Genomic DNA, 14764 nt, shown 5'->3' with positions numbered 1-14764 from the left:
GGGGATTTTGGGGAGGGGGGCACAGGGGTAGAAGGTGTCTCTCTCCCTCTTGTGTTTATGTAGGCCCTACTGCAATGACACCCACCCCAGAGGCAGAAGCAGGCCTGCCTCCCCAAGACAGGCTGGGGATAATTTGGGGAGAGGGTTAGGGGCAGCATTTAGAAGGCTGAACCCCCCCCTTTACACTCCCACCCTTCTTTACTGGTGGAACTGGGAGCACCGGGGGGTGGATTTTGGGGTGAGTGGGTAAAAAAGACTCAGAGAGTGAGCACACCCAGCAGCGATCCTGGTTTCCATTAAAGACCAGTCTGCAGGGCACTGGGAAAAGCAGAGAAACCCCCAAAATGCAATTTTGGTACCAAAACCACCACCCACCACCACCCCCAGCAGGGACCCACAGCCCAGCTGGGCCATAGTGGGAGCACTGGGCGGTTCCAAATAAAGACGGAGACAGGCAGATCCATTAACCAAAATATTCCTCCAGTTTCTATTCACAAGGAAAAGCTCCAGTCCATCTTTTTATTAATTTTTTTTTTGAAAAATTTCCTGACGTTACAGAACTAAACTGAAATGTTTCTCTTCCACTCTTACATTTCATGACAAAACAGAAACTTCATGAGCCGAAAAAAAGGGGGTGGTGGAAGGGGTGGGGGGGAAAAGAGGGGCGGGGGTGAGGACCAGGAAAGGGAAGAGAAAAGCTTTATAAAACTAAGATCTGGGGCTCAGCGTTTTCAACAGCTGAACGGAGAAAAAGGAATTAAAATGCTGTAATTAAAAAAAAAACCCAGAAAAAAAACAAAAAAAAACCAAACCAAAAAAAAAAAAAACACCTCATGAGTGGCCGCGGAGAGCAATGGAGGAACCGAAAAATTTACAAACTAGTTAAAACCTGGGGCTGGCTGCTAAGGGACTACACAGATGGATGGTGAGGTGAGGCCGAGGGTCCGCGGCGGGGCCCCTAGCTGCTTCCCATGCCCCCGGTCTCCGAGGAGAGCCTGCAACGAAGAAAAGGGCGTCAGAGGGGACCCCCGGGTCGGAGGGGGGGAGTAGAGGAGGAAGAGGAGGGATGGGGGGGCAGGGGAGGAAGGGTTTTCCCCGTGGGGAAGGCCCTGGAAGGGGATGGTCCCCCAAGCGGGGGGAGGGAGGAGGATTTTTTTGGGGTGCGGGGGGGTTGCTTTGTGCACAAGCAGCAGGGAAGATGCGGGTGGAGGGGGTGTCCCCAAAACTCCTCGGGGCCGGAACGCTGCCAGGGAGGGAGGGAGCCGGAGCGAGTGCGCCAGCGGGGCAAAGCGTTTGGGGTGGGGACACTCAGGGGAAGGGGGACCCCCAGGTGCCCTGGGCACCCCAGGGTGCAGGCAGGAATCGGGGGGGCTGTACCCCCAACACCAGGGACCCCTCAGGGAGCACGTGCGATGCGAGGGGGGGGTCCCCGAGCAAGCGGGGAACGACACCAGCACCCCCAACCCGTGCCGAGCGGCCACAGGAGCTGCTCCCTCCTTGCAATTTAGGGGGGGGCACCCCAACCTGGGTGGCAGCGAGCCCCCCCTCAGCAAGAGGGCACCCCACGAGGCCCCCTCCCCGGGGCTCGGCCCCCCCGTCAGCACAGATCTAGCAGAGCAGATTCTCACCGTGGCAACTTTATTACAGGTACAGACATTAAAGAGAGAGACAGGTGAGGCCGCGAGCCCCGTGGGCAACGTCACCAGGAATGCAATTAAATCCCCCGCTCGTTTATTCGGTAACGAACCCCTCCCTCCACCCCATCCCACCCCCCCCACCTCCCCAAAAACCGCGATGGCAACCGAGCTACTAAAAAACGGAAAGAAAAAAATGAAAAAAGAGGAAAAATAAAAGAGGCAACGGCTACAAGCTAGCAGGATCGAGAAGGAATCGAACAGATCACTAGACTCCAGGCCGGGCTGGGACACAGGGAAAACAGTCTCTCGGCCGGCAAGAAAACGCCGTTCTAAGAAACATAGCAAGCTCATTTTTGGAGTAAAAAGGAGGAAAAAAAAAAAAAGAAAAAACAAACCCAACAATGAAAGAGAGGAAATAAAGAAAAATATCGCTCTTCCAAGTCTCCTCTACGGGGTCTCCATGCTGCCACCGATCTGCCGGACCTCTAAGGCCACAAGCAGGCTCAGTAAGGAGAAAATCTCTGCTTTTCCGCTTTCAGTTTGTTAGTGACACATGGCACAGCTGGAGCGGAGGTACCCTTAGCAGCAGACACAACATTTAGAGCCAGGAGAGGGACAGGTTTCATGCCAAGCAGACTGGAGACACAAGGGGCGGTCGGAAGAGGGTTGGGGAGGCTGGCGGGTGCTTCGGAGGCCCCCGCTGTGGCGAGCGAGGGGGTGGTGGTGGAGGAGGAAGAAGAAGAAGGGGTGGAGGGTTGAGAGAGGTTGATGCTGAGGTGGTCAGGGATCGTGACGGAGGCTGCCTGGGAGGAGGGTTTAGCGCTTTCTAAACTGTAACAGAGGAGAAAAGGAACAAAAAAAAAAAAAAATACGGGTGGGTGGAAGGGAACACCACAAAAAAAAAAAAGAGCACAGGACAAACAGCGTAAAGTCGCACGAGCCGAGCTCGGGGAGGGAGGGAGGGAAGGGCCCTGCGAGGACGCAGCCGTGCCTGGCGAGGTCCGGTCTCGCCTCCAAGCCGCACCGGGACCCCCCACGCACCCCGGAGCCCCAGGCCGAGCCATCGGCTCGGCAGCAAGGCTGTCCCAGCACCCTCGGAGCCAGGCTCCTCAACGCAACTGGTACAGAGCAAGTGGAGTAAGCAAAAAAAAAAAAAAAAGAAATCACAGGCAGCTTCTCCTCTGCTCCCGCCTGGGAGAGGGCTGGAGCTGCTGTGCCACCCTGGCGTCAACCCACGCGACACGGAGCGGTGACAAGTCCCAGCGCGGGGCTCTCGCGGCTCTTCTCCTCTATCCAGAGCCCCAGGGGCTGAGGACCGGAGAGGACGTCGCTCCCAGCCCGGCGCACGGCAGGGGACAAGGGACGTCGCAGCAAAGATGGGGTCGAGCACACGGAGTTCGAGCCGGGCCCTAAATCCCCACTGCGGCAGAGCTAGCCGCAGCGTGCCGCATGACGGGCAGGAGGCCAGGCGCGCGCCGGGCAAGCCAGCCGTCCCCGTCAGGGCTCGCCGGCCGCTCCGAGGAGCCAAGCCAGCACCAATGCCTCTACCCTGGGATCATGGCAGCCCGCTGGGAGATGCTCGGGATCTCCACAAGCAGGCCCAGGGGAGTCCCTCCGCTATCAGCCCACAAAAAAAAACCCCCAACAAAGACCCCTCACCACACAAGCGCCGGATCGAAACAGCACAGCCCTAACCACCAAGAGCCCGACAGGGCCAGGCACGGCTTTTAAGCAGCCACGGGGTCCCCTCGGCCCCGTGGCTGGACCCCTCTCCAGCCAGGTTCGTTAACCTAACAGAGCGGGAGGCGATGGCACCAGGAAAGTGGGACAGCAGGCACGGGGAGGGGAAAGGAAAGAAAAAAACAGGAGAGAAAACCCCTTCCCCTCACGCGTCAGGGCACAAGGAGGGTCCCGGCCCCGGGAGCAGAACCCCATGGTGCAGGCGTGCAGTGCCAGCCCCCCCTGACCCGCAGAGCCTCGTTACCCGGAGACTTACCTGACATTAATTAGATACTGGGCCAAGCTAATGCTCGCTGCAGATCCAGTTATGGTAACCTGCCTGTCAGTAGATCCTTCCACCGGATTGGCAATTTTGATCTGCGCCCCAGACATCTGGCGGATCTCATTGATTTTGGCGCCCTGACGCCCAATGATGCAGCCAATCAACTGGGGGGGGAGAAAGCAGCTTCGTTAGCGGCGGGCGAAGAGTCAAGCGCGTTAACCCATCCTCCTCCTCCTCAGTCCTGTGTCTGTCCCTCCCAGGGTCAGGGCTGGCACCTCCTGGGAGGGGGTTAAGGGACTGGGAAAGGGGATTTCTGCCTTAAAGCTGGCTGGAAGAGGGAGAAGGGATGTGGCACCAGCAAGAGAGGTCCAAGGAGGCAGTTTGGGGCACAGCTGTCACCCATGGGTGCTGCCACAAGCCCTCCCTCAGCTTTGAAGCCAGGAACGGGCAACCCCATGCCCCATTTTATCAGAAAATAAGAGAGGGGCAGACCCCAGTGACACCCAGGGACAAAGCGGGCAGCCGCCTGCCCGCTGCCCACCACCCTCCCTCCCCGGTAGGGGCTGGAAGGGAGCAGATCCCATCTGGATACTCACATCATTTGGAATGGTGAGTTCGTGAGAGGTGGTTTGAGCGGAGGCGTCCAAACCTGCTTAGAGACAGAGAAAAAGCAGGAGAAGTTCAGGGGGAGGCGGTGGGACGGCGGGGCGCAGCACAGACAGACCGCAGCAGTCAAGCCAGCATTTGCTGCCGGCTTCATGGCTACCTTGAAGACTCATTTAAAACAGGAGGGCAAGGGCAGAGCAAGCCGTGAGGTTACTCCAACCCTCCCCACTGCTCCCCACCTCCTCCCTGCTCGCCTGCTTTCCCTGCCTTGGTCACCCCAATTTCTCTCCCCCTTGTCCACCTCCCCGCGATGTCACCACAGGATCTTCCTTCCGGTCAGGACAGTCCCAGAGCAGCGCACTCTCACTGCGGGGGCTCCATTTGGGCGCTCGGCTCCGCTCCCCGCTCCGTTACCAGCTTTGAAGGGCTATGCTAACCCCCTCCTCCTTGCCACCACAGCTCCGGCAGGGCAGTGCTACGCCGGCCGGCGTGGGCCCTGTGAGGCTGCTCACCTCTCGGATGGCTCCAAGCACGTGTGCTAAGTGGTTTTGTGGGTTTGTTTTTTTTTTTTTATTTTAAAATGTTTTTATTTCTGCCCCCCTCCCCAGCTCGCTCCCTGCTACAGGGAGCGGTGGGAGCCTCAAGACCTCACCCCAGGGCTTTGGTGGGGGTGAAGCGGCCTGGGGACACACCGACAGCCGAGGCGGTTAACATGGTGCTGTCCCCTCCCAGCCAGCGGTTCTGCCATCGGCACCAAGCGGGGGCTTGGCCACCGCAGGCGATCTGCTCCAGCAACTCCTTGGGCAGGGAAAAAAGGAAATAAAAAAAAATCGCTCCCCCTCAGCGCATGGTCAGGGGGGGGGGGGGGTACAGCGAGGGGGGCCCGAGGCTCGGGCGCTGGGTGATCGAGCCTTCCAAAGTCCTGCTGCTCTCCACTGTCCAGCTGACTTCTCCTGGGGCACGTACAACCAAGCCAGTCGGTACCTCCAGCCCTTCTAAGGCTCCCCTTGACCCCCCCTTTCCCCTCCCATCCGTGCACAAAGGTGGGCAGCATTTAACAGGGAGAACGAGACCCCGGTCAGTATTAATACACAATAGAATAACTACAGATTTTGTTTTTTAATCATTACCCCAATAGCCTTTCACCTCTGGAGAGCTGGATTCAATGCCTGTTAAGATACAAGTGACAATGAGTTTGGCTGTCTCAAGTTTAGAGCCCCAAATGGATATTTTAGCCATCTTAGCAAATCTACAGCAAATTTGGTACAACTCAGCAGTTGCCTGCTCAGGACTGGAGTAGCCGGAGGGGAGAGAGAGGGTGCTGCGGGTCGGGGGGGTCTCCCGGTGCATTGGCAGAGCTGTGGAGGATGGGGGTGAAGAGGAAGGAAAGCAGCATGGAGGCCCTGCCTGCTCAGTGGTTTGTTTTTTTTTTCCCTACCCTCTGCGGCCCCCCACGATTCGCAGAGGCCAGTACCAAGTCACCCCCAGAGACGTCGCGACAAAAATCGTTACCTGGCTGGGCTCGGCTCTGGGGGAACGTTTGGGTTTGGTTTTTTGCGGGGTGTTTTTTTTTTTTTTTTTTTTGAGAGCACGAGACCCGAGCGGAGGCCCCGTTAGAGAGGAGCCAGGCGGTGGCTCGCAGGCTGGCCTTTGGCCCACGCTAGCGTACAGAAGAGAGAAGGAGTTTCCATACCACTGAATCCAGTGTTGCCATGAGACATTGGAAAGTGTGACTGTTGCATTGCCAACTGGTGCAGCTTGGTCAGCTAGAGGAGGCAAAAAAAAGAAAGAGAAAGAAAAAGGCTGATGTTAGCCATTTCCCAAGCCCAAGGGGGGCTAGGACTCACAGCACGCACACCAACACAGACACCACCAGTGGCACCGGGTCCCCCGCGTCTCCGGCCCCTCCACGCATGGCACGGCCCGCTCCCCACCAAGAGGAGGAAGGCACCAGGCCAGGGTGGGCTGTGGGGGCTGCGCCCACTCCCTGGTGAAGCGAGGTATGAAAGGAGCTCAGGGAGAGAAGCAGAGAGGAGCAGGAGGGACAAGATGGCAGGGCGCTCACGCCACTCCACGCAGGGAGCGGCGGAGGGGGGACAGGAGTGCCATGAAGGGAGATGGGGATGGAGCCCGGCTTGGTTCAGCCCCCAGAGTAGCTCTTATAGCCCAGCTTCCTCCTAGCCCTTCTCCTCCCTGGCCTGGCACGTCAGACCCCCATCCCCTCGCTGCTCTAAGGGTGCCAGGAGCGGAGACGGGCCCCCGACCGAGTCTGCAAGGAGCCTACGGGATGAGCATGGGTGCCAAGAGGATGGTGGTGTCCGGCAGCTAGCTGGGACAGCGCCCATGGGAAAAGCGGCCACTGCCTGGACTGTCACTCCTCTCCCAAATGGTCCCCGACAGGCTGGCAGCAGCCAGGGCTGGATCCCATCCCCACCGCCCCTCCAACTGCCACCTGCGACCACTCGCTGGGCCAGCTGTCCCCTGCCCCAGGAGAACCACCATGACAGTGAACCATCATGTGCTGTTTTTGTTTTCTCTTGACGGGCTGCGTGCCAAATTCAAGAGGAAGGAGGGGCGGGGGGAGCAAGGAAAAAGCCGGAGCTAGTGTGAAATGCCAAGCCAGGGAGAGTTGGGTTGGAAAAAAAAAAATATTATAATATATATATATATAGGAGGAGGGAAGTGTCAGAAAGAAGGTGGGGAAGGAAAAAGGAGACATCTGAGGTGGGGTGAAGCTGGCTGCAGGAGGGCGAATTGAAGGGAGGCAAGTTTTTTGGGGGGGAGTTCGGATCAGATCGAGTATTCAGCCCAAGCTGACGGCTAGCGGCTCGAGTCGAGAAAGCACGGAGAAAATTTTGGAAGGGGGGAGGAAGAGGGTGGATTTCAAGACAAGAAGTTGTAAACAAAACTTACATCTGGCTGTGGAATGGCATACTGTCCTTGAATGGTATAGGCCTACAAAAGGAGGAAAACAGTCCTATTAACAACCATCGGACAGCCACCCAGGGACAGACAGATTTCAACTAGCCAGGAAGTCAGAGAGCCAAGGTGGAGAGTTCTCCGGGGCGAGGGAAGTGGGGCAGGGAGAGGCAGGGGACGGATAAATGCTGTAACAAGCAGTTTCTAGACGGGCGGTTACTCGAATTGGCCTTACGTGGCGGTTACAGGGAGGGAGTGGACAGTATGGTGCCGTCCCCCCCAAAAAAAAAAGTGGCAGACAAAAACAGAACGGCTGGGATCTTGATGAAGATGTATGGTGTGGTGGAGTCCGACAATGCTTCTAGCCCTGCGCCCCCCGCCTCGCCGACAGGGGAAGATCTCCAGTGCCCCCGCCAGCCCTGCTAGCTCCCGGCCCCTCCTTTCCCCGGCCCAGCAGCCTCCCCACCCGGCCCCCCCCAAAAAAAAAGTCCCGTTCCGAGTCCTCTCGTCACTTCCGCACGCCTAGGAAAACGTCGCCGGGCAAGCTAGAGGTAAACGCTGGATCTGGCTACCGATGCTAGACAAGGCAAAAGAGAGGCATTCGGAGGGGGGGTAACAAGGCTGAGTGCCTGACCTGCCACAATTCCATGTCTTGAGGTTAAGGGACAGCCACAGACTTCAGATTCCTCCTGAAGCTACCCAGAAAGGGCGAGTCACTGGCTGGGGCCTGGCTGGCTAAGGTTTGGGGGGGTTGGGGGGGGCCGGGCAGGTGGGGGTGGGTGGGATAGGAAGGGGAGAGGGGGGTACACAGCCTCACTTCCAGGTCACCGGAAGAACTGCAGCCCAGGCTGGAATTGGCCCAAGTTCGTTGCCATGCAGTGGCTGCCGGGTGGCCTGCGTGAGGAGAGGTTGGTGGGCTCAGAGTCCAGTTCCCAGTGGACAGGAGTCCACAGCACAAAAGCCACCGTTGACGGTTTTGGGGGACGGGGACGGGGATGCCACCCTTGTTGGCAGTCTCAGAGAGGCCAAGGATTGAACGGGCCGTGGAGACTGAACTCCCCTCTCACCTCCTGAGGTGGTCCCTCCAAGTCAGAGTTGAGGCACATGGATGGGGCGGTGTGGGGGTAGCTCGCACTGCCGCTGCTGTACCTGTCCTGTGGATAAATTAGAGGACTTCAGTCTCCAGGGCTGTCAATCCGAAACCTTCCGCTAACACCAAAGTCACATCGACATTAGCTCTGCTTTTCGAGGGCTAACCCTGCTCTACGCACGACTCTGAGCTGCAAAGACAGAGCGCAACACCACCGGGAGCGGGGCCCGGACGGCTGCATCGGGGCTGGCCGCGGCCCTGGGCCAGGGGAAGAGGGGTGGAAGAGAAGGAAGGGGAAGAAGAAAGGGAAAGGGAGGGAAGAGATGCGTGGCCGTGGGAAGCCTGCTCCTCACTGCTCTAACGGGGAAGGCAGCCTGCTCCCGCACCACGGGGGGGAGGGCTGCACGGTACGGGCCCTCCACATTGCGAGAGGCGCAGGGGGGGCACGGACGTACCGGCCAGGCACTTCCCCCGGGGGCGCAGAGCGGCAGGAGAAGCTGTCGGAGAGGCGGGGGGGCTGACCGGGTTCAGGGAGGGGAGGAGGAGGAGGCAGGGAGGGCAAGGGGTGGGGGGGTGTGGGCCGAGGCAAGGAAGGGGACGGCGCAGGTCCGTCCCCAAAACAAGCATGGCGTGCCAGCCTGGCGGGGGGGCGGGTGGGAAGAGCAGAGGCAGGCCTGGCTCTGGGGGCGGCCGGCGGCAGCTACCCCCTTCCCTGCCTACGGAGGCCTCCATCAACACCGCCAGACCCTGCCTGCGCTGCCTGAGCGGGTCCCCGGGCTGGCTAGGGGCACCGGGCCCTGCCGGAGCCCACCCCGGAGGGGTCTCCCTGACGGCAGGAAGGCCGCAGATGCGTTTGCGTGAGTCGCCGCATTTTCTCCAAGCGTTACGGCAACCCTGGGAACCGCAGGGTGGGAAGCGGGTGACCCGCACCCAGGCCTGAGCCTCCCTGTCTTGCCCAGTGGCCCAGATGGGACCGAGGGCGAGGACACCCAGCCAGCCCCCCTACCCAAAACATGGCTGGGGGGATTTGGGGCTTTACAGCACCCAGGATCCCAGGGGAGCCCTGTCACCTGTAACCTGGCTCGGCAGCAGGGAGCAACTCCCCTGGATCAGCTCAGCGCAGGAGGGACTAAATCCCGCGTCACCTGATGGCTACTCCTACCTGACACCCTCCCCTCGTGCAAGATGAAGCCTGTCCGCACCCCAACCCTACTCCCAATGGCACAGGCTAAGCCTTTGCACCCCAAAAGCCAGCCCCAGAGAACCCCCCAACCCTCTGGGCCAGTCACCCACAACAAGTCACGCCATGTCCTCAGAGCCAGCCCAAGGCAGAGGGACAGAGCCTGGATTTGGCAGCTGCAGCCTCAGCCTGATTCAAATCCCCCACTGCCACCACACTGGGATTTGTTTTTTTGGCCGGTCAATTCCAGGACCGTTTGCCAGCACCACCCCCCTCCCCACAATCAGCCCTTTTGGCCCTCTCCATCCCACCTCTGCCCTCTTCCATCCCTCAGCAAGCTCAGTGAGGAAGGCTCGGAGCAGGCTCTGGGAGGCCAAGGCCAAACAGAGCCGCTCTCCGCCAGAGGAAGCGGCGTGGGTGACAGGCACACAGAGCGGCTGACGTGCGCTGGCAGCGTGGCAGCTCGGTAAGACACCCCCTTTCTCTCCCCACCCCACACCCCAGGAGCAGAGGAGAGGCCTTACCTGACCGCCTGCAAAGATGACGGGAGAGCTGGATGGCTTGGGTCGGTACGGGATGGTGACGCCCTTCGGGGGAGACTGGGTGACAGGCAGAGAGGAGAGGTTAGACACTGAGCACCGCTGGCACCGACAACCCCCTCCCTGCAGGCCAGACACCAACGCTCTGCCTCGGGTTTAAATCGGCCCTTTGGGAGGACGCAGAGCAAGTCTACTTCCCCATCCCAGGCGCAGGGCCGAGGGAGGACGCCTGCGGTGCACAGAGCCGTGGGTGAGGGAGGCTTGGGACAGGAAGACGCCGCTGCTCGGCGTCACACCATGCTGCGCAACACGACTGGTCACCAGGGAGCCACAAGCAGCACTGTTAGCCAGTGAGCAGATCCAGAGGCCTGGCTCGACCCTGGTTTTAAGCAGCTCCAAGCCTCACCTGGACGAGGCTGTAATCCCCAGCTATCCCTTTATCCCCCAGCAGCCATTCCTGTGTCCTCAGTGGTTTCCACTCGCGAGGGGGGACGCAGCTTGCCAAGGGCAGTGAGGATCCCTGCGCTGCACGTGCCTCCCCAGGGGAAAAACCAGGCCCACGGGGCCAGGGCACAGAGGCCCTACCTCAAGCATGACGACGCAGATCTGTTTGACGCACTCGATGATGGACTGTGGGATCCCAGCGATGGTGATGGCTCGCTCGGTCGAGTTGGGCAGCATATCTCCTGCCACTTGGACCTGTGCCCCCGTGCTCTGCAAAGTTTACGGTTAAAAATAGGTGGTCAGGCCCCAGGGAGGGCTGTGACCTCAGCGACAAACCCCGTGGCCGGGTTATACATAGCCAAAACTGCCCCCACACCCTTTCCTCAAAAAGAAAGTCCTTTAATCCTAGCTGGAAATAATTCAGTCATTGAGAGCCTGGGGCAGGAGAGGAAGACCTACAGCCTTTCCCTGTAACCCAAGTCAAGGCCATCTCCACAGCCAGCGGAGCCGGACAGAGTTAATCCCCCGGCAGCCTGGGGTCAGCAGTGCCCAGTGCTAAGTGGCATTATGGAGGGCAGTGCAGGCCTGGCAGCGCACTCTGCCCCTCCAACAACCGAGAAAAGGCCTGGGGTGGTGGTGATTGAGAGCCTGGGGAAAGGGGGGAGCAGGAACCCCAGCGTCCTGCTGCAGGGGAGCGTGCCGGGAAGGGGAAGGTCTGCCCCAAGTCTCAGTTTCACAAGCACTAAAAATACAAGCAGCTCTAAAAAGGTCGAGTGATGCCGCATCTCTACTATGTGGTACCACCCGGGCTGGGGGCTGATGCAAGGATTTGCCCCTGGGGGCACCCGGACTCTCTGCATCCTCCCCCCAGGCTGGCCAAGACTCACCTCTCGGATCTCTTTGATCTTGCAGCCTCCTTTGCCAATGAGGGAACCGCACTGGCTGGCGGGTACCACGAGCCGGAGGGTGACAGGGGGCCGGCTGGCAGCTGTACTGTTGGTCATGGAGCTGCTGATGTCCTGCGAGGAAGAGGAGTTACTCAGAGGCGTCAGCCTGGTGCAGTGCCCTCGCCGGAACGGCATGCGGGGAGGTGACGTGTCCGGCAGAGGGATGGGGACGATGACACTGGCACAGGCAGGCTGGGTCAAGGTGACCCCAGGGCTCTCCCAGTCCTATTTCCCAGGACTTCGTTAGCAACCCAGAAACGACATAGCCACATTTTAGGGAAGGAGGAAGAAGCCAAACTCTGTTGTCTCTGTGAAAATGGGGGTTTAACACCCACCAACCCAGTGCAGAGGCACCGGCTGGGTCACGCCACAGCCAAATGGGAACTGGCTGTGCCGGCGCTGGAGGGGGCAAGTGGTTGGGGGTCAACTGGTTGGGGGCTCAGTGCGCCCACAGCTTCCAGTTCAGCACGGAGCCTCCTGTTGCAACGGGGGATCAGGGCAGGAGCAGCTCCAGGGAAAAAACAAGCCCGGCACTGATTACAGCGGTCATGTGCTGGCAGGGGGAGGGGAGGCACAAGGCCACAGCTCAACTGACCTACTAAAATAAAAGCTTTAAACTCGGAGTCCAGCACTCGGAACACCAGCAGCCAGGAGCCATGCTCGGATGAGGAGCCCTCAAAGGACTCCAGCTCTCAGGGTATGGGCAGAAACAGCTCTAGTCTCAGCAGCCTTTTAGGCAGCGGCGAGAACAGAGGGGCCTTGGGGACAGATCTGCCAGCACTGGGGCTGTTTCCTCCCAGGAAAGGGTCCCAAATCTAAAAGGGCGACAGGATTTTTACCCCCACAGGCGAGGTGAGGGCCACGGAGCTCTGCCCTGCACCAAGCGAGGAGCGCTCACGCCTTCCAAACGACGCGGAGCAGGATGAAAAGCTCCTCGACAGCAGGGCCCTGAGCAGGCTCTAACACCCGCAGTCAGGATCCGGGTTATCTAGGATCAACATCTCCACTGGAAGTCACCGATTCAACAGGCACAGGGGCACGATGCAGCTCCTCCTTCAGCACCGCACAGCCGCACCCCAAGGTCCCCTCCCTGGCAGGGCTGGAGATGGAGCCGAGCACCCATTACCCACCGGGGCGTGCCAGAGCGGAAGCAGCACGACTGCCCAGGAGGACGAGCAAAGCCAGGGGAGTTTCAAAGCCCTGCTCCGTTTTAAGTTGTTTAACCAGCAGCCATGGGGTGTTTTTGGCCCAGGAAAGTCCCTGCAGGGCTCTGGTGCTCAGCAAGCAGCCACTTAAGGACGGCTGAACGCACACAGGGAAGTGTCACTGCCTGGACCTTCACCCTGCTCACAGCTGGGCAAAGATCAGGCCCCACGGGGAAAATAAGATCAGCCCAGGCGGAACGAGCCCATCCTGCTGCTCAACCCCAGGGAAGAGCTTTCTCCCGTGCTCCAAAACCCCCAGCACACTCTGGGGCAGACCCCAAGGCAAATTTATCCAGGGACAGTGTTAAAGGATGGCTGCAGGCAGGGCAGCAGCCCGCTGCCTGCTCGCTGCAGGCAGGGGCGAGGCTCGAGGCCGCAGACACACCTCTTCCAGTTTGTCAATGATCATCGCAAAAGCTTTGAAGATGGCATTGGTGGGTCCAGCAAGGGTGATGATCCGCTCAGGGCAGTTCCCTTCTGAGATGTTAATGCGAGCACCGCTCTGTGGGGGGAAAGCGAGGAGGCATCAGGGCTCCCAGCCCCCCGCTCAGACCCCCAAAAGCAGCAGCAGCTCTGCACACCCAGCTCGGTTCTGCGTGGGGCGGCCAAGGTCCCCCGGGATCCAGCGCCTGTGATGATTCCTCCCTCCCTCCCTCTCTCAGCTCCGGGCAGCCATCTTAGCCTCCTCGGCTTCCTGCCCCTGCCCTGCCTACACCTCCCAGCATGCCTCACGCCTGCCGGCTCCCATCTGCTGCCGGTGCCGCTCACCGCGCTGCCTGCACATTCCTTTTAAGGCCCGCGCCGCCATGGCCCCACCGAATCCCCAACCGGCTCCCCCTGACCCTTCCCGGCCCTGGGACTCACCTCCTCGCGCATCTTCTTCACGGATTCCCCTTTCTGTGAGGGGGGAGAGAAGAGAGAGGCATTAGCCAGGCTGTGCTGGGCAGCAGCGGGGAGGGAAGGAGGGAGGCAGGACCAGGGGGTTTGTTGCTCACTTACCTTCCCAATGATGCTTCCCACCTCCTGGGATGGAAACAAAAGCAGCAATTAGTGCTTAAAAAAACCTCCAGGAGGCTCAAGCTTAAACTACTCCATTTTATAGCCAAAAAAAGTTCCTCAGGACCCCAGATACCCCCCCACAGACGTACTGGCACCTTTGTCCCAGCTGAACTCTCCGTCAGGTCACTTTTCCCCCCTTCCCGGGCTCTTATTTTTATTGATGCGCCACGCTTTGAAAGCGCTGCCTTCCTCGTCATGAGATATCCAGGAGCCGGCCGGGTGCCAAGGAGCACATTCCTAACCCGGCTGCCTAATGGCTGCAGTAACGAGGCAGCTCGAGAGACGTCCGTCCGACGCAGTTTACTGCTGTGGAAGAGCTCAGTCTCCATCTGGGCTGCTGGAAGGGCCACCCCCATGTCAGGCGAGGAGGCTTCGGCACGGCCCCATGTCCCGCCCAGGCTGGAGAGGACACGTACCTTTCCGTGCATGAGTAGTCGGATGGTGAGCGTGACATTTAAACCACCTTCAATGACACCGGTGTCCATCTTGAGCTGCGTTGGGTTGAGTCAGGCTTTGTCAGTGGTCAGATCTTTGGTCGCTGGGAGAGCAGCGCTAGGAACGAGAGAACGGTTGCGTTTGACAGGCTGTGCCAACCGTCCCCAGACGGTTTCTGACCCATCCTGGGGGGATTCAAGCCCCTTTGGGTTTTTTTCTCCCCCTGAATATCCCCCCTGGCAGTTCTAGGGCCACGGTCCTCTCCAACCGGCGATCAGGAGAGCCGATTCACAGTGGCTCGGCTCTCCAACAGGCTGCTCCTCCTGCCAGGAGTTTCCCAAGGCAGATGAGCTGAACTGGCACAATCCCACCTGCACCAAGCAACAGCCAGAGCTGCGAGGGTCTCCCTCCAGCCCCGCTCCTCTCAGAGGCTTCACCTACAGCTCCGGGGAAACTTGCCTCTACTTGTGAGCCCTACACCTTAATCTAGATCACAAGCTTTCCTCCGCAGCTGTGTGTAGACGCGCACACACGCCAGACGGAACAACCGCCGTGTTTCCCTTTGGTTTAACCCGCTTGGGGAGGCAGGCTGTTGAGAAAATAAAATATAACTTATCTGTGCCCTGAGCCTGCGTGGGGAGGCCTTTCAGACCGGTTTCCAAGTTGATTTACTCAAACCAGATAAGGCCACATGAGCACAC

At 59.5% G+C, this 14764-nt stretch overlaps 1 protein-coding gene across 7 annotated transcripts; it reads right to left on the bottom strand.

The window, feature by feature from the left end:
* Window positions 1-215: 215 nt before the first annotated feature.
* Window positions 216-14113, bottom strand: PCBP2 (poly(rC) binding protein 2; the record flags this gene model as incomplete). Of its 7 annotated transcripts, none has more annotated exons than XM_082011823.1 (14): window positions 216-995; window positions 3634-3803; window positions 4236-4291; window positions 5376-5414; window positions 5939-6011; window positions 7159-7200; window positions 8232-8318; window positions 9959-10075; window positions 10559-10687; window positions 11305-11436; window positions 12955-13071; window positions 13434-13466; window positions 13569-13592; window positions 14045-14113. In XM_082011823.1, the coding sequence occupies 14 exons, from the start codon at window positions 14111-14113 to the stop codon at window positions 959-961; spliced, it is 1125 nt and encodes a 374-aa protein (XP_081867949.1). In that variant the 3' UTR covers window positions 216-958. The 7 variants fall into 7 exon arrangements, with proteins under 7 accessions (XP_081867949.1, XP_081867950.1, XP_081867951.1 ...); XM_082011824.1 differs by having other exon boundaries at window positions 4236-4288; XM_082011825.1 differs by having other exon boundaries at window positions 9959-10033.
* Window positions 14114-14764: the final 651 nt, after the last annotated feature.

This window comes from Phaethon aethereus (assembly GCF_964289735.1).
Source record: "Phaethon aethereus genome assembly, chromosome: 29".
NCBI classification, from domain to species: Eukaryota; Metazoa; Chordata; class Aves; order Phaethontiformes; family Phaethontidae; genus Phaethon; species Phaethon aethereus.
This window is presented reverse-complemented; position numbering and strand designations above follow the sequence as displayed.